A 20,813-nucleotide genomic window follows, 5' to 3' on the forward strand; every position below is an offset into this window, starting at 1 on the left:
TGCTTTTAAATATCAGTAACTAATATATTTTTATAAAAAAGGCTGCGGGTAAAAAGAGAGCCAAAATGGAGCAGCGGGGTATCGATCCCCGTACCTCTCACATGCAAAGCGAGCGCTCTACCACTTGAGCTACAGCCCCGATGTGCACCTCAAGCAAGCGTACATAAACGACTATCTAGCTGGTTACACGAAGCCTATTCATTAGAGCATACATACCTATTTAACTTTTTCCTCCAATCTCTGTTGATTCCAGTCGTTATTGATGAAAACAGTTTTCATACAAGTAGCATGCTTCGATGGTCAAGGAAGCGAATAAACAATTACAACATACATTCTTGTACAAAAGTACTGTCATTTGTAAACATGTTTCAATGTCACGCTTAAAAGCGAACACCACGTACGGTATACAATATAGTGAGAAGTTGCTTGGCCCCTTGTGTTATTTAAAAAAATATATCTACTGTCTCTTTAAAATATGCTTATTTTAAAACAAAACAGTATTCATGAAATCAAAAGACTTGTAAAAACTGCCAAGAGCCGTATGTAGTGATCACAATTAAGCTATGAGCAGCTTGCTTTTAAATATCAGTAACTAATATATTTTTATAAAAAAGGCTGCGGGTAAAAAGAGAGCCAAAATGGAGCAGCGGGGTATCGATCCCCGTACCTCTCACATGCAAAGCGAGCGCTCTACCACTTGAGCTACAACCCCTGTTGTCTATCATGGCGAAAATGTATTCAATGTTGTCCAGACCCTCCAGCGTTTGACTTGGCCAACACGTGAGAACAGATTAATCTTTCGAAGGAAAAACGGATTTTGTTTTAATTTCAGTGCCTATTTCGTCTTTGTAAGTATTGGGGTCGAGATGTTTCAAAATAAGTAGCATACTGCCACCAGTAGATGGTACTTGAAGTTGCTTAAAACACATTAACTAAAATCATCTATATCCGGTAGGAAAACATGATTTGCACTCAAAAGGCATACACACAAAGTGGATAAAAACTATTATATTAAAAAAAGTAGTATCACTGGAGCAGCGGGGTATCGATCCCCGTACCTCTCACATGCTAAGCGAGCGCTCTACCACTTGAGCTACAGCCCCGATGTGCACCTCAAGCAAGCGTACATAAACGACTATCTAGCTGGTTACACGAAGCCTATTCATTAGAGCATACATACCTATTTAACTTTTTCCTCCAATCTCTGTTGATTTCAGTCGTTATTGATGAAAACAGTTTTCATACAAGTAGCATGCTTCGATGGTCAAGGAAGCGAATAAACAATTACAACATACATTCTTGTACAAAAGTACTGTCATTTGTAAACATGTTTCAATGTCACGCTTAAAAGCGAACACCACGTACGGTATACAATATAGTGAGAAGTTGCTTGGCCCCTTGTGTTATTTAAAAAAATATATCTACTGTCTCTTTAAAATATGCTTATTTTAAAACAAAACAGTATTCATGAAATCAAAAGACTTGTAAAAACTGCCAAGAGCCGTATGTAGTGATCACAATTAAGCTATGAGCAGCTTGCTTTTAAATATCAGTAACTAATATATGTTTATAAAAAAGGCTGCGGGTAAAAAGAGAGACAAAATGGAGCAGCGGGGTATCGATCCCCGTACCTCTCACATGCAAAGCGAGCGCTCTACCACTTGAGCTACAACCCCTGTTGTCTATCATGGCGAAAATGTATTCAATGTTGTCCAGACCCTCCAGCGTTTGACTTGGCCAACACGTGAGAACAGATTAATCTTTCGAAGGAAAAACGGATTTCGTTTTAATTTCAGTGCCTATTTCGTCTTTGTAAGTATTGGGGTCGAGATGTTTCAAAATAAGTAGCATACTGCCACCAGTAGATGGTACTTGAAGTTGCTTAAAACACATTAACTAAAATCATCTATATCCGGTAGGAAAACATGATTTGCACTCAAAAGGCATACACACAAAGTGGATAAAGCCTATTCTATTAAAAAAAGTAGTATCACTGGAGCAGCGGGGTATCGATCCCCGTACCTCTCACATGCTAAGCGAGCGCTCTACCACTTGAGCTACAGCCCCGATGTGCACCTCAAGCAAGCGTACATAAACGACTATGCAGCATCTAGCTGGTTACACGAAGCCTATTCATTAGAGCATACATACCTATTTAACTTTTTCCTCCAACCTCTGTTGATTCCAGTCGTTATTGATGAAAACAGTTTTCATACAAGTAGCATGCTTCGATGGTCAAGGAAGCGAATAAACAATTACAACATACATTCTTGTACAAAAGTACTGTCATTTGTAAACATGTTTCAATGTCACGCTTAAAAGCGAACACCACGTACGGTATACAATATAGTGAAAAGTTGCTTGGCCGCTTGTGTTATTTAAAAAAAAAATATCTACTGTCTCTTTAAAATATGCTTATTTTAAAACAAAACAGTATTCATGAAATCAAAAGACTTGTAAAAACTGCCAAGAGCCGTATGTAGTGATCACAATTAAGCTACGAGCAGCTTGCTTTTAAATATCAGTAACTAATATATTTTTATAAAAAAGGCTGCGGGTAAAAAGAGAGCCAAAATGGAGCTGCGGGGTATCGATCCCCGTACCTCTCACATGCAAAGCGAGCGCTCTACCACTTGAGCTACAACCCTTGTTGTCTATCATGGCGAAAATGTATTCAATGTTGTCCAGACCCTCCAGCGTTTGACTTGGCCAACACGTGAGAACAGATTAATCTTTCGAAGGAAAAACGGATTTAGTTTTAATTTCAGTGCCTATTTCGTCTTTGTAAGTATTGGGGTCGAGATGTTTCAAAATAAGTAGCATACTGCCACCAGTAGATGGTACTTGAAGTTGCTTAAAACACATTAACTAAAATCATCTATATCCGGTAGGAAAACATGATTTGCACTCAAAAGGTATACACACAAAGTGGATAAAACCTATTATATTAAAAAAAGTAGTATCACTGGAGCAGCGGGGTATCGATCCCCGTACCTCTCACATGCTAAGCGAGCGCTCTACCACTTGAGCTACAGCCCCGATGTGCACTCAAGCAAGCTTCATAAACGACTATGCAACATCTAGCTGGTTACACGAAGCCTATTCCTTAGAGCATACATACCTATTTAACTTTTTCCTCCAACTTCTGTTGATTCAGTGGTTATTGATGAAAAAAGTTTTCATACAAGTAGCATGCTTAGATGGTCAAGGAAGCGAATAAACAATTACAACATACATTCTTGTACAAAAGATCTGTCATTTGTAAACATGTTTCAATGTCACGCTTAATAGCGAACACCACGTACGGTATACAATATAGTGAGAAGGTGCTTGGCCGCTTGTGTTAATTTAAAAAAAAAATCTACTGTCACATTAAAATATGCTTATTTTAAAACAAAACAGTATTTATGAAATAAAAAAAGACTTGTTAAAACAGTCAAGAGCCGTATGTAGTGATCACAATTAAGCTTTGAGCGGCTTGCTTTTAAATATCAGTAACTAACATATTTTTATAAAAAAGAAAATATGATTTGCACTCAAAAGACACACAAATAAAGTTGATAAAACCTATTATAATTATAAAAAAGTAGTATCACTGGAGCTGCGGGGTATCGATCCCCGTACCTCTCACATGCTAAGCGAGCGCTCTACCACTTGAGCTACAGCCCCGATGTGCTCACAAGCAAGCGTACATAAACCACTTGAGCTACAACCCCTCCTGTCGATAAAGCACACCATCAACGATGTATTGAAAGAATAACGTCATGAGACAATCATAACATCAACAACCTCTATGATCTATGCGGTAGACCCAGACGTTTAGACGTGTATGGCTCCCACATCATTTGTTGACCTTTTCTCTGGCTGTTTACATCAGCGGGGGTTGAGGCCAGTCATGTCTCCTGTCCGTGGTAAATTAGACCCCGCGGTGTAAGTCACAATGTATATAAATATGTTTATGTTCAGTTGGCTATCAGTGACATGCTTCCAATCATATTAAATGGATTTCTTACAACTTTTATACATAGTATCCCCACCCTCAGTATTTTATATCTCCATACTATGTATCTTTTGTCCCACTGTCAGCATCTTTTGTCCCACTGTCAGCATCTTTTGTCCCACTGTCAGCATCTTTTGTCCCACTGTCAGCATCTTTTGTCCCACTGTCAGCATCTTTTATCCCCACCCTCAGTATCTTAGGTCCCCATCCTCTCTAGTGTCGACACGCAGACGCTCCCTAGTTCAACCATATCCTATCCACATGCTCACATCCCATATTCTAGGGTTGCATTCACTTTTTCTAATGTGCATCCTAATTTAAACAATTGAAACCTTAATTTTTATACGCGGTAATTAATAGGCAATTTAGATTAGTACAGATTTTAAAATGATGGTATAAACGTTCATCGTTTGTTTCCATGACGCCGATTTTAGAACCACTGATTAGTGGAAAAATGGATCAAACGAGACTTGACAAGCAGATGTTGCATTATTCATGCTGAGTTTGTTGTCGTGTGAGTAGCTGTTGTTAACTGTGTCGGCTTTTACGTGTTCAGTATTCAAAGGACATTAAATCATACAAGTTAGTGGCTTATGTAGTTCGACGATTGTGTGAAGGTTTGAATGTATCATCAATTAATTTAAATTGAAGTACGTATAACCTTTATTAATATAATATTTACCGTGAAAACATCAAATCATTACATTGCTATTTATTAGGAATGCATTTATTTTAAAGAAAATACAGGCACATTTTTTCCACCCCCCCCCGGTTTTGTTTTAGTTGCTAATTTCAACATTGGAACAAGTTTATCTATATTGACTAAACAATGATAGGTAAATTTGATTTTTTAAAAATATAAGTTTATAATGTAATTAAGATAGCTGCATAAAACATGATTAGTGCTTTGTGTTGTTTTTTATTTATATCCTTTAATGTGTATATTTTCACATTTATTTTCTGCTTAAAAGCGTGAGTGTTATTTTGTTCAACTTGACAGAAGGCATGTTCGCTGTATTTTCGTGTGACTCTGCAGGTTGATTATGTGGGGTTAAGTTGTTCTTTTTATAGACATGTGTTCAATATAGATGTGCATACGCAGTATATGTTTGAAAAACCGGTGAATAGACTTACCTATTAACGGCATGATGTTCAGTAATGGAGACAAAATTTGAATAAACGTATGATCTATCTATTTTTCTTGATTGTGTGTGTGTGTGTGGGTGGGTGGGGGAGGGGGTGGTATTTCAACATCAACTAGCGGAGTAATGAAAAAGTGAAGCTTGTCAGCAGATTTGGTTTCTCTCGCTGGTGGTCGTGTTTATGGTGCGGATGAAGTCGTATGGTGTTTCGGTCAAGTAATGGTTCAGGTTATTGGTCCAAGTGCACAAGTGCTAACACTAAAGTCTCAAGCTCTAATATCTTGTTGGTTCCCGACTCATGTTAGAAAAGAAAACATGGATGGGCATCTAACTGATCCCACTGGGCGGGGCACCTAACTGATCTCACATTCGTGGTTACAGAAACAACCAAACACTGCTTATTCTGGCCTATTGAACTAAGAACGAGTTGCTTTATATTTTTACTGTTTTTTTTTTAAAATTCCTACCGTTAACTGTTTTGATTAAAGATGTACCTTCTTGCCGTTAGTATCATGTCCGATTGCACCCTACATTGTGTCGTGTGTATGTTACGGTCAAAGCCTGAAGTTCGGCCAAAGCCTGCATTGGCCGGCTAATGCGCACAATGTCCGAAAACCTTTAACTTGACAGTGTATTTCTTACATTGGCCGGCTAATGCGCGTACTGGCCGGGACAACATAGATGGATCGAATATCTGCGACAATCTAAAAGTGATGGCCACACTTTTCAACAAAGCCAACACCGAAGCCATGCGCGGGGCTACAGCAAGAAACGTTAGCCATATGTGATCACTTTATGGGCTAACAAGGAGCACACACTTTTAAATTTATTGCTTTATTATTGTGATGCATGTTGGCAGTACAGATTATTTCAGTACTAACTAGCCACTTGTATCCGTCAGAACAGGGCAATAAAATATAATCGAACCGTAGTGTTTTAAAGAAGTGTTGGTCACATTTCTTTTAGATAAACTACTAAACGTAAGTCAGTTTTTCCATTGAAAGCATCAGTTGAACATGGTGAGTTGTTTTTTGTTCTGTTTAGTTTATCAGTTGCACGAGTTTGATATTAAATAAGTAACCATGGCTACAGGTTGCAGGTCATCCAATAGTGTACGTGAAAAAAAAACAACTAACCCACGATCAGTGCTGTTATTTAGGGGGAGAGAGGTGATACGGGATGCAGTAGCACCTGGGAGCTGAGCTTTCAGGAATTTGAGATTATTGTCAACAGATTAGCTTTCTGTCTCTGGTGCTGGTCGTGTTGAGAGCACGAATTATGTCGTATCGTGTTTTGGTCTTTTGATGGTTAATTTATTGAACGAAGTGACCCGGTTGTGGAATGCTAAACTGCTTATCCGAAAGTAACAAACTCGGATTTATGTGTGACTCAGGTTAGGGAAAGATAAGAGAGCTGTTTAAGAAAATGTATTCATATTTAATGTTACAGAAAAAGTTGTACTCTATTTTATCTGCACTATTGACAGTCAGATCTAAGAAAGAGCAGCTCTATATTTTGCTGTGCTTGAGTTTATTTCTTGTTATGTTGCATACCTCATCTTGTTTGTTTATAAAGCATCGACAAATCGAATATTCGAGACACTACAAAAGTTCACGCAAGCTTTTAAAAACGAGTTACTTTTCCACCGGATCTTTCTAAGGGACAACAAATTGCCACTGTGAACCATCTGTGAACCGTGATCATCTCATAGCTCGACATCGATTCGGCAGTTTTTATACTTGTTTACCAAAGTCAACCGTCAACACGGCTGTATATAAAAGCTACAGCAACTGCCTCAACCTACTCTAGTGTAGCATCTAACCATTGCGCCAGTCGTAGCAAGACACGAACATACACACGATTATTTCTAAATTGCCGTAGTGTTTTAAAGAAGTATAGGGCAGTTTCTTTTATAGACTTAAATGTTAAATTTTTCCATTGAATGCAGCAGATGAAATAAAAACCTGACCTACTAATTAACTGATTGCTCCCACAGCTATGTGTCTAGCTGTGTGTCTCTGGCTGCTTGTGTCCAGTCTATGGCTGTCTGGCTGCGCCCAACAAGATGGCGGATCTAACGTTACATCCAGTGGTGGGAACTGTAGCACTCTTACACCGTGCGGCTCTACCAACACCAACGGCAACAAAATAGACCGGAGTGAGCCGGACTCACCTGGACCGTTCCATGACCTCACCAAACTTGAACTTAAGAATGTAAGTACTGACCTTCAATGACCTCACCAAACTTGAACTTAAGAATGTAAGTACTGACCTTCAATGACCTGACCAAACTTGAACTTAAGAATGTAAGTACTGACCTTCATTGACCTCACCAAACTTGAACTTAAGAATGTAAGTACTGACCTTCAATGACCTCACCAAACTTGAACATAAGAATGTAAGTACTGACCTTCAATGACCTCACCAAACTTGAACTTAAGAATGTAAGTACTGACCTTCAATGACCTCACCAAACTTGAACTTAAGCATGTAAGTACTGACCTTCAATGGCCTCACCAAACTTGAACTTAAGAATGTAAGTACTGACCTTCAATGACCTCACCAAACTGGAACTTAAGAATGTAAGTACTGACCTTCAATGACCCAACCAAACTTGAACTTAAGAATGTAAGTACTGACCTTCAATGACCTCACCAAACTGGAACTTAAGAATGAAGTACTGACCTTCAATGACCTCACCAAACTTGAACTTAAGAATGTAAGTACTGACCTTCAATGACCTCACCAAACTTGAACTTAAGAATGTAAGTACTGACCTTCAATGACCCCACCAAACTTGAACTTAAGAATGTAAGTACTGACCTTCAATGACCTCACCAAACTTGAACTTAAGAATGTAAGTACTGACCTTCATTGACCTCACCAAACTTGAACTTAAGAATGTAAGTACTGACCTTCAATGACCTGACCAAACTTGAACTTAAGAATGTAAGTACTGACCTTCAATGACCTCACCAAACTTGAACTTAAGAATGTAAGTACTGACCGTTCCATGACCTCACCAAACTTGAACTTAAGAATGTAAGTACTGACCTTCATTGACCTCAACAAACTTGAACTAAAGAATGTAAGTACTGACCTTCAATGACCTCACCAAACTGGAACTTAAGAATGAAGTACTGACCTTCAATGACCTCACCAAACTTGAACTTAAGAATGTAAGTACTGACCTTCAATGACCTCACCAAACTTGAACTTAAGAATGCAAGTACTGACCTTCAATGACCTCACCAAACTTGAACTTAAGAATGTAAGTACTGACCTTCAATGACCTTACCAAACTTGAACTTAAGAATGTAAGTACTGACCTTCAATGACCCCACCAAACTTGAACTTAAGAATGTAAGTACTGACCTTCAATGACCTCACCAAACTTGAACTTAAGAATGTAAGTACTGACCTTCAATGACCTCACCAAACTTGAACTTAAGAATGTAAGTACTGACCTTCAATGACCTCACCAAACTTGAACTTAAGAATGTAAGTACTGACCTTCAATGACCTGACCAAACTTGAACTTAAGAATGTAAGTACTGACCTTCAATGACCTCACCAAACTTGAACTTAAGAATGTAAATACTGACCTTCAATGACCTCACCAAACTTGATCTTAAGAATGTAAGTACTGACCTTCAATGACCTCACCAAACTTAAACTTAAGAATGTAAGTACTGACCTTCATTGACCTCACCAAACTTGAACTTAAGAATGTAAGTACTGACCTTCAATGACGTCACCAAACTTGAACTTAAGAATGTAAGTACTGACCTTCAATGACCTCACCAAACTTGATCTTACGAATGTAAGTACTGACCTTCAATGGCCTCACCAAACTTGAACTTAAGAATGTAAGTACTGACCTTCAATGACCTCACCAAACTGGAACTTAAGAATGTAAGTACTGACCTTCAATGACCCAACCAAACTTGAACTTAAGAATGTAAGTACTGACCTTCAATGACCTGACCAAACTTGAACTTAAGAATGTAAGTACTGACCTTCAATGACCTCACCAAACTTGAACTTAAGAATGTAAGTACTGACCTTCAATGACATCACCAAACTTGAACTTAAGAATGTAAGTACTGACCTTCAATGACCTCACCAAACTTGAACTTAAGAATGTAAGTACTGACCTTCAATGACCTCACCAAACTTGAACTTAAGAATGTAAGTACTGACCTTCAATGACCTGACCAAACTTGAACTTAAGAATGTAAGTACTGACCTTCAATGACCTCACCAAACTTGAACTTAAGAATGTAAGTACTGCTTTTTTTTTAATCTGGTATTTTTGCTATAATTTTATTTTATTAGATAAATGTCGACCTAGGTATTTTACACCGAATATGTGTGTTTCACAGTGAAAGAATGTTTACCTTCATCGTTAATGTATTATATATTCTTCAATGAAGAGTGTTTACCTATTACATATAATTAGGAATGTAGTTTTTATTAGATTTTTTAGAATTATAATACAATGTTTTCTTTTGTTTGTACTTGAATCTTCCAAAACAAATTTCCATTATTTTTCCCAGTTAAGGACTTTCCTGGAGAATGACCCTAACATCAGGGCCGTGAACTCTAGCCAAGCGACCGTCAATTCCAGCTACATCTACATGGTGGATTTGTTTCTACCAAACAAGTCGCGCGTTGTGTACTTCTTAGATCATGGATGTGAGTACTACATCATGAGTTGTGTTAACAAGTTGGTTTATTTACGGCGGAGTTGGTTTCGTGTTTTAATTAACATGATTGGTTGTCGTGTAATGTAAAAACTAAACCGAAATCTACCGCTAACCCTCTCCTATAGATCGCGACGCACAAAATAAAATACTCGAACGCTGGCCTAACTTTATCAGACCTTAGACAAACACGCAGAGCTAGCTGTTGTACTTTAAACACACTGCAAGAAAGGAGTTAATTAAGTTAATTTTGTTAATGAGGTCACCAATTAACTCTGATAATTAGATATTGAATTTAGAGTTGTTTTCTAAACTCACTAAAGCTTTTTATATATGGAAGGGTTTGAAACATATAGGACTACTATATACGAATTTATTTTTTTAATATGTTTTTGTACGGACTGAAAATGAAGAAAAAAGCTGCAGTTTATAGGCCCTACTTACTTGTTTGTGTATTTGACATTACATATGTGTAAACGTATGCGATGTCTTTAGATAAAATAACTAGCTACGATACGTCCCTACAGTTGCCTTTGAAGTTGTGGTTATTTGAGCTCTATTTTATGACATGACAATAGAATGTAGCCACGGAAATTAATGCTTTTTATAATTTTAGAGTTGTACCTGAACAGAGCATACTTTTATTAACAATGTGTTTAATTGATTTAATGAGATGAGCAACCTGTAAGAAGCGCCCGTGTGATGATGTTCAGGGGGGACAAGACCCCTGCTGTGGTGGAGGAATACCTGTGTGGACCCCTGCCTGACATCCAGAGATGTGACTTGCTCAACTTTACCTATAGACGGAATCCTGTCGAGTTTACTCTCAGGTGAGATTTTGTGACGTGTTCAGTACAGGTAGATGAGACACGACTTTGTGACGTGTCTACAGGTAGATGAGACACGACTTTGTGACGTGTTCAGTACAGGTAGATGAGACACGACTTTGTGACGTGTCTACAGGTAGATGAGACACGACTTTGTGACGTGTTCAGTACAGGTAGATGAGACACGACTTTGTGACGTGTCTACAGGTAGATGAGACATGACTTTGTGACGTGTTCAGTACAGGTAGATGAGACACGACTTTGTGACGTGTCTACAGGTAGATGAGACACGACTTTGTGACGTGTCTACAGGTAGATGAGACACGACTTTGTGACGTGTCTACAGGTAGATGAGACACGACTTTGTGACGTGTCTACAGATAGATGAGACATGACTTTGTGACGTATTCAGTACAGGTAGATGAGACACGACTTTGTGACGTGTCTACAGGTAGATGAGACACGACTTTGTGACGCGTCTACAGGTAGATGAGACACGACGTTGTCACGTGTTCAGTACAGGTAGATGAGACACGACTTTTTTTTTGTAAACAATGTAATGATTTATCTTATTGTTTAGGCCTTTCAGTACTTTGGAGTTTGTTACAATCTTAAATACCTTAGGAGTGGAGCTGGATAATAAGGTAGGCCTTATGTTTGTTTGATCACAAATATTTGAATAATGTTCATGTTGTAGACCGTATGTCAGTATAATTACTTAATTTTTTATCATGTTCATTTTATTTTAAAGTGTTGCACCTAAATGGTTCTATTAATTATTTTTTTGTATGTTTAAATACATTTGAATTCATAAATCATGAAAATAATTTTGTCCGAAATCGCCCTTAATGTTTAAAGAATACTGATTAAAAAATCGAGAATTTTCCTTGAGAGTTAGAATTCGACCATGTTTTTATTTGATTTAGATAGGCTACATTTTCCGTGAGAGCTACAACGCTACAATTACTCAGTGCGTCACAAATGAGGAATGTTTTACCTTCACGCCATCTCCACTGGGATCTGGGTTCCTGAAAAACACGAACATCAGGTGAGGGTTGCTTTCATATCGGACTCAGTAGTGAGGGTTGCTTTCATATCGGACTCAGTAGTGAGGGTTGCTTTCATATCGGACTCAGTAGTTTTAGATGCTTGGTAGATCTTGTAGAGCATTTATTAATTCTAGTACATCCAAGGCAGATCTTGTACGCTTTTGGTAAGCAGAGTTTCTTTCATACATCTCTTCGGTTGGTGGAGCCCTCCCGAAGAATGATAACGCCCCACGAACTAAATGTAACTGATACAGAAAATATATACATCTACCAGTGTCAACATTTCGAAAAATTTAGTGCCCCCCCCCCCCCCGGAGAAAAAAGTCTGAGAGGAACACTGTAGGTAATTGTTGTACGTTTTAGGTAAGTGTTGTACGACTTAGGTAGGTTTTGTATGTCTTAGATAGATGTTGTACGTCTTAGGTAGGTGGTGTACGACTTAGGTAGGTTTTGTATGTCTTAGATAGATGTTGTACGTCTTAGGTAGGTGTTGTACGTCTTAGGTAGGTGTTGTACGTCTTAGGTAGGTGTTTTACGTCTTGGGTAGGTGGTGTACGTCTTAGGTAGGTGTTGTACGTCTTAGGTAGGTGTTGTACGTCTTAGGTAGGTGTTGTACGTCTTAGGTAGGTGTTGTACGTCTTAGGTAGGTGGTGTACGTCTTAGGTAGGTGTTGTACGTCTTAGGTAGGTGTTTTACGTCTTGGGTAGGTGGTGTACGTCTTAGGTAGATGTTGTACGTCTTAGGTAGGTGTTGTACGTCTTAGGTAGGTGTTGTACGTCTTAGGTAGGTGTTGTACGTCTTAGGTAGGTGGTGTACGTCTTAGGTAGGTGTTGTACGTCTTAGGTAGGTGTTGTATGTCTTAGGTAGGTGGTGTACGTCTTAGGTAGGTGGTGTACGTCTTAGGTAGGTGTTGTACGTCTTAGGTAGGTGTTGTACGTCTTAGGTAGGTGGTGTACGTCTTAGGTAGGTGGTGTACGTCTTAGGTAGGTGTTGTACGTCTTAGGTAGGTGTTGTACGTCTTAGGTAGGTGGTGTACGTCTTAGGTAGGTGTTGTACGTCTTAGGTAGGTGGTGTACGTCTTAGGTAGGTGGTGTACGTCTTAGGTAGGTGGCGTACGTCTTAGGTAGGTGGTGTACGTCTTAGGTAGGTGTTGTACGTCTTAGGTAGGTGGTGTACGTCTTAGGTAGGTGTTGTACGTCTTAGGTAGGTGGTGTACGTCTTAGGTAGGTGGTGTACGTCTTAGGTAGGCGGTGTACGTCTTAGGTAGGTGGTGTACGTCTTAGGTAGGTGGTGTACGTCTTAGGTAGATGTTGTACGTCTTAGGTAGGTGGTGTACGTCTTAGGTAGGTGGTGTACGTCTTAGGTAGGTGTTGTACGTCTTAGGTAGGTGTTGTACGTCTTAGGTAGGTGGTGTACGTCTTAGGTAGGTGGTGTACGTCTTAGGTAGGTGGTGTACGTCTTAGGTAGGTGGTGTACGTCTTAGGTAGGTGGTGTACGTCTTAGGTAGGTGTTGTACGTCTTAGGTAGGTGGTGTACGTCTTAGGTAGGTGGTGTACGTCTTAGGTAGGTGTTGTACGTCTTAGGTAGGTGGTGTACGTCTTAGGTAGGTGGTGTACGTCTTAGGTAGGTGGTGTACGTCTTAGGTAGATGTTGTACTAGTAAGGCTTCTAGTCTATATATCTAGCACGTGTCACTAACAAATAATGTTGTGTACTAAATGGCAATTGATAAAGAATAAAGCAAGGTACCGAGAGTAGGACGTCCATAAGAGGTTGCATCAAAGTTTATCTACCTCTTCAGGTCGTCTTAGGCGACATGATTAAGTGAAAGATTATATCAGCATTTTTTTAATTAAATTTTTTTTCCACGCATACATTTTAAATCCGCGATGTTTCAGACGAATGTGGTTCGTATTTACTTACCAACTGCCCTTCCAGTCCATATTCCCACTGGACTTTGCTGCTTTGTTCAACTTGGACAGTTCGGACCCAACGAACTGGTCCATCGAGAAGGTTTGGTACGCTGGTCAGATGTACAATACAGTGGAGGACCTCATCAAAGGCTACGATAATAACACGTAGGTTTTGTTCAAGGATTACAGATTGAAGTGTACATAACTATATATATATATATATATATATATATATATATATATATATATATATATATATATATATATATATATATATATATATATATATATATATATTGCCACAGAATCCCAAAGCGGAAGTTAACAAGACCAGTAGAGAATGAGGACCTGTTCTCAACATTGTACAGACGAGGTCAGCCCGTGCCTGACCAGCCTCAGAGACCCCCACTACAAGTGGAGCCAGACGGCAAGAGATACTCACTCAAAGATAGAAAGGTCAGTTGGTTAGTTGTGGATACTCACTCAAAGATAGAAAGGTCAGTTGGATAGGTGGGATACTCAAAGATAGAAAGGTCAGTTGGTTAGGTGGGGATACTCACTCAAAGATAGAAAGGTCAGTTGGTTAGTTGGAGATACTCAAAGATCAAAAGGTCAGTTGGTTAGTTGGGGATACTCAAATATAGAAAGGTCAGTTGGTTGGTTTTGGATACTCACTCAAAGCTGGAAAGGTCAGTTGGTTAGTTGGTGATACTCTCTCAGAGATAGAAAGGTCAGTTGGATAGTTGGTGATACTCTCTCAGAGATAGAAAGGTCATTTGGATAGTTGGGGATACTCAAAGATAGAAAGGTCAGTTGGTTAGTTGGTGATACTCTCTCAGAGATAGAAAGGTCAGTTGGATAGTTGGGGATACTCAAAGATAGAAAGGTCAGTTGGATAGTTGGGGATACTCAAAGATAGAAAGGTCAGTTGGTTAGTTGGGGATACTCAAAGATAGAAAGGTCAGTTGGTTGGTTTTGGATACTCATTCAAAGATAGAAAGGTCAGTTGGTTAGTTGGGAATACTCACTCAAAGATGGAAAGGTCAGTTGGATAGGTGGAAAAAACTATAATAGAGTTAGGCTCTAAAACATTAACACTGTGTTATATTTAGTTTAAAGATATTTGTGTTTATATACCTATTGTGTATCCTTCCAATTAAACACTAGTTAAAATTCAAATATTCTGACACAGTCTCCGCGTGTAAACAAAACTGTCGGCGAGTTGAAAAAAAAAACCGATTTATTTTTACAATATACTACTAAGAAGTCTAACTATTTGGCAACTGTTGAGCAAAAACGACCTAACTATTAGAGAATAAAATATAATCTTTCTTAACACCCATTTCAAGTTTTATCAAAATATTGACAGGTTGATTATTTGGGATGGAGCTTCAATTTCCGAATGTCTCCATTCACTGGACCAGCTATCTACGATGTTAGATTCAAAGGGGAGAGAATTGCATATGAAATAGCACTGGCAGAGTTGTCGGTCTTTTATTCAGGAGATGCTCCTGGAATAGTAAGTGTTCTGCAAAGTTTTGTGTTGGTCGATGTTTAATTAAAACTTTCAAAATGAAATGTTAACCTCTTTGTGATTTATTTAACACATTTTCTAGAAAAGTTAATTCCTATTTACTTGCGGAAGTACTAGAAATTCAAAAGGAACTAACCGTTTCTGTACACCACAGTCGAACATGAACTACGTCGACAGTGGGGCCTTGCTTGGCATACATTCCAAAGCTCTGGTTCCTGGAGGTGACTGTCCCGAGTTCGCGACCCTAATAAACCAGGTCAGACAGTTTTTTCCTTAATGTCCTTCAAATTATTTCATCTGGGTACTCAACTTTATATTTAATGTTTAGTGTATGACTTCAAAGTCCTTTATTACGAGATTCTGTATCATATATAAAGATCTAATTCTTATTTTGTATTTCCAGACTTTCTTCGCTCAACGTAGCCGAGAGGACGTAGAGCTGGCCTCAACGTTTTGTTTGTTTGAACAGAACAATGGCTACCCACTGAGGAGACATCTGTCCTACCAATTTGCTTTCGGCTCGTTTTACGGGGGAATGTTGGACTCTGTTTTAACTCTCAGGTAGGCAAAGAAATATGTTTCAACTCTCAGGTAGATAAAAGAAATGTGTTTTGTCTATCAGGTAGGCAAAGAAATCTGTTTTAACGCTCAGGTAGGCAAATAATTATGTTTTAACTCTCAGGTAGGAAAAGAAATCTGTTTGAACTCTCAGGTAGGCAAAGCACTCTGTTTTAACTCTCAGGTAAGCAAAGAAATCTGTTTTAACTCTCAGGTAGGCAAAGAAATCTGTTTTAATTCTCAGGTAGGCAAAGAAATCTGTTTTAATTCTCAGGTAGGCAAAGAAATCTGTTTTAATTCTCAGGTAGGCAAAGAAATCTGTTTTAACTCTCAGGTAGGCAAAGAAATCTGTTTTAATTCTCAGGCAGGCAAAGAAATCTGTTTTAACTCTCAGGTAGGCAAAGAAATCTGTTTTAATTCTCAGGTAAGCAAAGAAATCTGTTTTAACTCTCAGGTAGGCAAAGAAATCTGTTTTAATTCTCAGGTAGGCAAAGCAATCTGTTTTAACTCTCAGGTAGTCAAAGAAATCTGTTTTTTACTCCCATTGGGAAAAAATGTCAAATTAAAAAAATATAGCAGTTTAATTTGTAAAGTGATGATTCTTTTGTTTTGACAAGCAAGTAAAATTAATACGTGATACATTCCTTTATTGTTTTATACAACACTTTATCAACCAGAAAATCTTCTGTGTTTTTTTAATAACACCAGTGTCTTTGCAGATCGGCCATGACGATAGGCAACTACGATTATATTGTGGACTTCATCTTTCATCAGAATGGCATCATTGAGACTCGACTATTGAGCACAGGTCACGTAGGAATAATTTTTACATCAAATACCGCCAACATTTCTGAATTGTGTTCCCCACAACTGTTTTTACTTTATATACCTATAATTTTGTTGTTGCCTCTTTAACCTGATTTATTTTGTTAAACTAATTTTTATTGCTTCTAATATATGGTTTTTATTCTTTTTCCGTATTATCACTGGCCCTTCCCCTAGGATAAGATCTTTATTCTTAAACAACGTTTTTATAGTCTGTGTTTTGATTATTTTGTTTGATTTGTCTCTATATTCTATATATCCATAAAACATTCCTCTTTGGGTCTAGTGATGCATTGGGTAGATGAAGTAGAATTCTTATTTCTTGATATCGGCATAGTGTAGCCAACACTATCCTTAAGCTCTTTTACTTTCCCCAATGTAAGTCAGGTACCCGTCAGAGCTGGTTCGGCTCAGGCACGTCATACAATCATAAGTCTAACCAAGATCCGAACTCGCGACTTTCGGGCTAGTCGCCAAACCCTTAATCATTCGACCACGCCGACACATTCTATATTCCTATACCGTTTGAATATCGCCTCAAACACGTGCCCTATTGTCCAATACGATGTTGAAAGCACTCCTAAAGTGTGACTTATATTCCTATACCGCGTTATATTAGTCTACAATGAGCGACCTATATTCCTAAACCGCGTATAATGCTAAACTCTCCAGGCTACATACAGACCAGCTTCTACAGAGACGCGGAGATCCCCTACGGCTTCAGACTCCACGACAACATCCTAGGGAACGTGCACCACCATATGGCACACTTCAAGGTCGACCTTGACATTGCTGGCTCGTCCAACCGCTACCAGACCCTGGACATCGTCAACGACCAGAAGTTTGCGAGAGAGGTCAGTCATGTAGATATAGAGTAGGTTGCCACGGAAGTTTGCGAGGGAGGTCAGTCATGTAGATGTAGAGTAGGTTGCCACAGAAGTTTGTAGATGTAGAGTAGGTTGCCACGGAAGTTTGAAGATGAAGAGCAGGTTTAAATTTTGTTTTTACCTCATTCGTTTCTCCCTAATACGATATTATTTCAAACAATTTGCTCTTAATCCCGAATATAAAAACACATTTTCCCTCGAAAATCAGAAATATAACATGTTCAATTTAGGATCAATGTATCAAGATCCACCAAACCAAAGTAGTTTCAAATTTAAAGAAAACGGAAAAAGAAGCTTTATACGACTTCCATTTTGAGAAGCCGAAATATTTGATCGTCTACAACGAGGCGAACAAAACAAATCTCGGACAGGTGAAGGCTTACCGGTAGGATATCACTTAGTTTTGGGACATTTGTATTTTAACTAGGCATACAAAAACTAAAATTGTACACACCGGAAGAGATATTCTATAATAAAGGATATTAATCGACAGAGAACTTTAAAGCTTAGTAGAACACAAGCAAATCTAAACATTATGATTTTACCTTGACTTAATATACGTCATTCCTTGTGTAGCATACGGCCTCAACGATAACTTTCCTTTTGTCCTGTCCCTTACGGTTGATTTTGCAACCTACCAAGAAATCGCTGTTGTCTTCAGTTACACAACATTATATTCCCTAATTATTGTAATTATGACGCCATTGTATGGATTATAACTTAACTTTAAATTCTTATTTGGGTGGAAGCTGCAGTTTTGGAATATTTTTTGAATAACTTGTTATAGGTAAAAAAAAAAAAACAGAAAAAAAAAGAAAAAAGAAAAAAGAAAAAAATGTGTTTTCTGGAAATATAAGTTTTTCTGCACTGCAGAATCGACATCAAAAGCGTGTCCAAAAATATCCTCCCCGAGGGTGAGGGCAACGAGCCGACGATCTCCTGGGCCCGGCACCAGATGGCCGTGACACGTCACAAAGACGAGGAGTTCACCTCCAGCTCCAACTACGGAATGTTCGATGGTTCTCAACCTGTCGTCGACTTTACAAAGTTTTATAATGATGACGAGGACATTGTTGATAAGGTACATCTTAGTTAAATCTACATTAAACATATATGTTGATATCTTTGTAGCTTAGACGGTGTGTCTGTTAGTATGTGTGTAGCTACGTGACTATTGTACATTTTTTCATTGAGAGTCGTAGGATATGTAAATAGGTGTACATTTTAGTCCAGCTATTTGAGTTAGTCTAAATGTATAGGATGCCAATATTCCCAGAACATATTGTGTATTGAAAATTCGTGTTGAAAAAAAACGTATCTATGTGAATAAGGTTATAACGTAGCGAATTACTTTATTTATTTGACTGTTGGTCGGATATTTTCATATTAATTTTGATATTCAACATATAACTTAAAATAAAACTAATCCTGACATGTATGATGTTTTGCCACATGCAGGACCTTGTGTGCTGGGTCTCCATGGGGATGCACCACATCCCCCACACCGAGGACCTCCCAGTGACGCCCTCTGTTGGTAATCACATGACCTTCTTCCTGATGCCCTACAACTATTTCCCACAATGCCCGTCCATGGGATCACGTGACGCCCTGTATATCAAACATACTGACCCCAAAAACCCATCTGATGGGGTCACTATCAACAGGTCAATGACTTCATTAGTTTCTAATCATTAGCTTTGCAAATTATGTAGTGTTTTAACTTATTTTTGACAACAAAGCTATGTAGATATCTATTTGAACAACTACTACTAGTTTTGCAGTGTGTAAATTAAAATATATCATTATTTATTTTTTAAACTCGCAGACATGGAAATAGCGTGGATCAATGTATCACACAAAAACCCACTTTGGAAGCAGACGTCATCAATAACCCAGATCAGGTTCTACAAACCAGACGTCCCAGATTTTAGAAACAAAGTTTGGTTCTCGTTTTATCGAATGTACTTTTGTTGTTGAAATTTCGTATTTATATTTGAATTGTTTAATTATTACGAATAATATGTCAAATGTTCTAAACATTACCCATATTAAATCACATAAACTTCAATTAAATATCTCGGAGCTACACAAACAAACAACTCGTTGCAAATGTGAGCAATGAAATTTAAATTTAAATGATTGGTGAAATCTTAGAGTTTGTCATCAAAATACAGTTTAATATATGAATAAAACAAATTACGATTTGCTTTTGTTTTCGTTTTAAATTACGCTTTTGCTTCTATAATCGCCCACACGTCAAATTAGCCGAGTCCTTAATGTATTAAAATAATACATGAAGATGGTAACTTTTTAACGTCAGAAGCCTAACTGCCATTTTGAACATTGCTGTTTGTTCCGGTCGTATTTCTAGCTCGTGATACAAGTTTCTAAAGAACATATTAAAGTTGCTGAGCTGTTGAAAAATCAACTAACCCAAGCGGTCATGGATTGAGTTGCATATTTTGATCAAGATTTAGATTTATTAGCAATGCGTTTCTCTGTAAATATGTAAAATATTTGTATTGTTCTTGAATGATGCAACACTTGCGTTAACGATGCAATATCCTGCAATTGGTTCGCATTCGCTGAGTAATTATTCAAATTTTCATCTTTCAAAATATGATGCACACATATTTTTATGCGTATGTTTCTTGGAATATAGTTGATTTATCATGTCAAATGTTGCTATGGAAATAGAGACTCTTATACTATACAGCATACCCCTTTTAATCCTGGAGTTTTGATTTCAGCTGTACATTATGTGAGTTTGAGAATGTTGTAAATCTACTCAGTCCGATTCATGTTATAAATATTTACACATAGATTAGAGGCAGATCTATTTAGTTTATCGATGTCTAAATAAATATCAGACTTATGAATCTTGTTAGACTCAAAATTAATTTAAAATATTGACTTAACTATTTAGCCCGCATCACGCCTCAATGCAGGCTTGACATGTGCTTACAGAAACAACCATTGGCAGAGGCGTATCCAGGTTTTCGGTGTAGGGTGTAGGAGCGGAAATAGAAAAAAAAGGCGACGAATTTGTAATATCTTCTATATAAGTATATATATATATATATATATATATATATATATATATATATATATATATATTAGCTGTATGATATTTCTTCGACATGATGTAAAATAAATTTAAATTAGCACTCTGAAGAAATAAAAAATAAACACAATGTTGGCCGATGAAACAAAAAAAAATGGTTTCATACTAAACAAATATATATATATATATATATATATATATATATATATATATATATATATATATATATATATATATATATATATATAATCACACTAGAACCAAAAACAATAAACGGCATAATCTGTTTCGTAATCCTTGTAAAAAAAT

General features: G+C 37.7%; 1 protein-coding gene and 5 non-coding genes across 8 annotated transcripts; 1 reads left to right on the forward strand and 5 right to left on the reverse strand.

The window, feature by feature from the left end:
- Nucleotides 1-66: 66 nt before the first annotated feature.
- On the reverse strand, nt 67-139 carry Trnaa-ugc (transfer RNA alanine (anticodon UGC)). The gene has a single exon. It is a non-coding gene; the product is annotated as a tRNA-Ala (tRNA).
- Nucleotides 140-1,030: 891 nt separating this feature from the next.
- On the reverse strand, nt 1,031-1,103 carry Trnaa-agc (transfer RNA alanine (anticodon AGC)). The gene has a single exon. It is a non-coding gene; the product is annotated as a tRNA-Ala (tRNA).
- Nucleotides 1,104-1,994: 891 nt separating this feature from the next.
- Trnaa-agc (transfer RNA alanine (anticodon AGC)) lies at nt 1,995-2,067 on the reverse strand. Its single transcript has one exon. It is a non-coding gene; the product is annotated as a tRNA-Ala (tRNA).
- Nucleotides 2,068-2,966: 899 nt separating this feature from the next.
- On the reverse strand, nt 2,967-3,039 carry Trnaa-agc (transfer RNA alanine (anticodon AGC)). Its single transcript has one exon. It is a non-coding gene; the product is annotated as a tRNA-Ala (tRNA).
- Nucleotides 3,040-3,596: 557 nt separating this feature from the next.
- On the reverse strand, nt 3,597-3,669 carry Trnaa-agc (transfer RNA alanine (anticodon AGC)). The gene has a single exon. It is a non-coding gene; the product is annotated as a tRNA-Ala (tRNA).
- Nucleotides 3,670-4,497: 828 nt separating this feature from the next.
- On the forward strand, nt 4,498-19,644 carry LOC131948465 (putative amine oxidase [copper-containing]). 3 transcript variants are annotated; one of them, XM_059310073.1, is made up of 17 exons: nt 4,498-4,650; nt 7,139-7,356; nt 9,702-9,840; nt 10,522-10,678; nt 11,256-11,319; nt 11,602-11,723; nt 13,622-13,801; nt 13,942-14,092; nt 15,006-15,155; nt 15,325-15,426; nt 15,574-15,731; nt 16,448-16,536; nt 17,226-17,407; nt 17,671-17,825; nt 18,314-18,521; nt 18,899-19,104; nt 19,266-19,644. In XM_059310073.1, exons 2-17 carry the CDS (start codon nt 7,141-7,143, stop codon nt 19,369-19,371), a joined length of 2,385 nt encoding a protein of 794 aa, XP_059166056.1. In that variant the 5' UTR covers nt 4,498-4,650; nt 7,139-7,140; the 3' UTR covers nt 19,372-19,644. The 3 variants fall into 3 exon arrangements, with proteins under 3 accessions (XP_059166056.1, XP_059166058.1, XP_059166057.1); XM_059310075.1 differs by having other exon boundaries at nt 4,501-4,582; XM_059310074.1 differs by lacking the exon at nt 4,498-4,650 and adding an exon at nt 6,916-7,035.
- Nucleotides 19,645-20,813: the final 1,169 nt, after the last annotated feature.

The sequence above is a fragment of the Physella acuta genome, unplaced genomic scaffold (assembly GCF_028476545.2).
Source record: "Physella acuta isolate Inbredline_101_S28 unplaced genomic scaffold, ASM2847654v3 ptg000647l, whole genome shotgun sequence".
Taxonomy (NCBI): domain Eukaryota; kingdom Metazoa; phylum Mollusca; class Gastropoda; family Physidae; genus Physella; species Physella acuta.

Bases quoted from the DNA above. Each gene is read 5' to 3' on its own strand.
- LOC131948465 (XM_059310073.1), top strand. From the start codon at position 7,141: ATGTGTCTAGCTGTGTGTCTCTGGCTGCTTGTGTCCAGTCTATGGCTG. The intron at 11,320-11,601 runs GTAGGCCTTATG...TATTTGATTTAG, and splicing joins GAGTGGAGCTGGATAATAAG to ATAGGCTACATTTTCCGTGA. The intron at 17,408-17,670 runs GTCAGTCATGTA...TGTTCAATTTAG, and splicing joins ACCAGAAGTTTGCGAGAGAG to GATCAATGTATCAAGATCCA.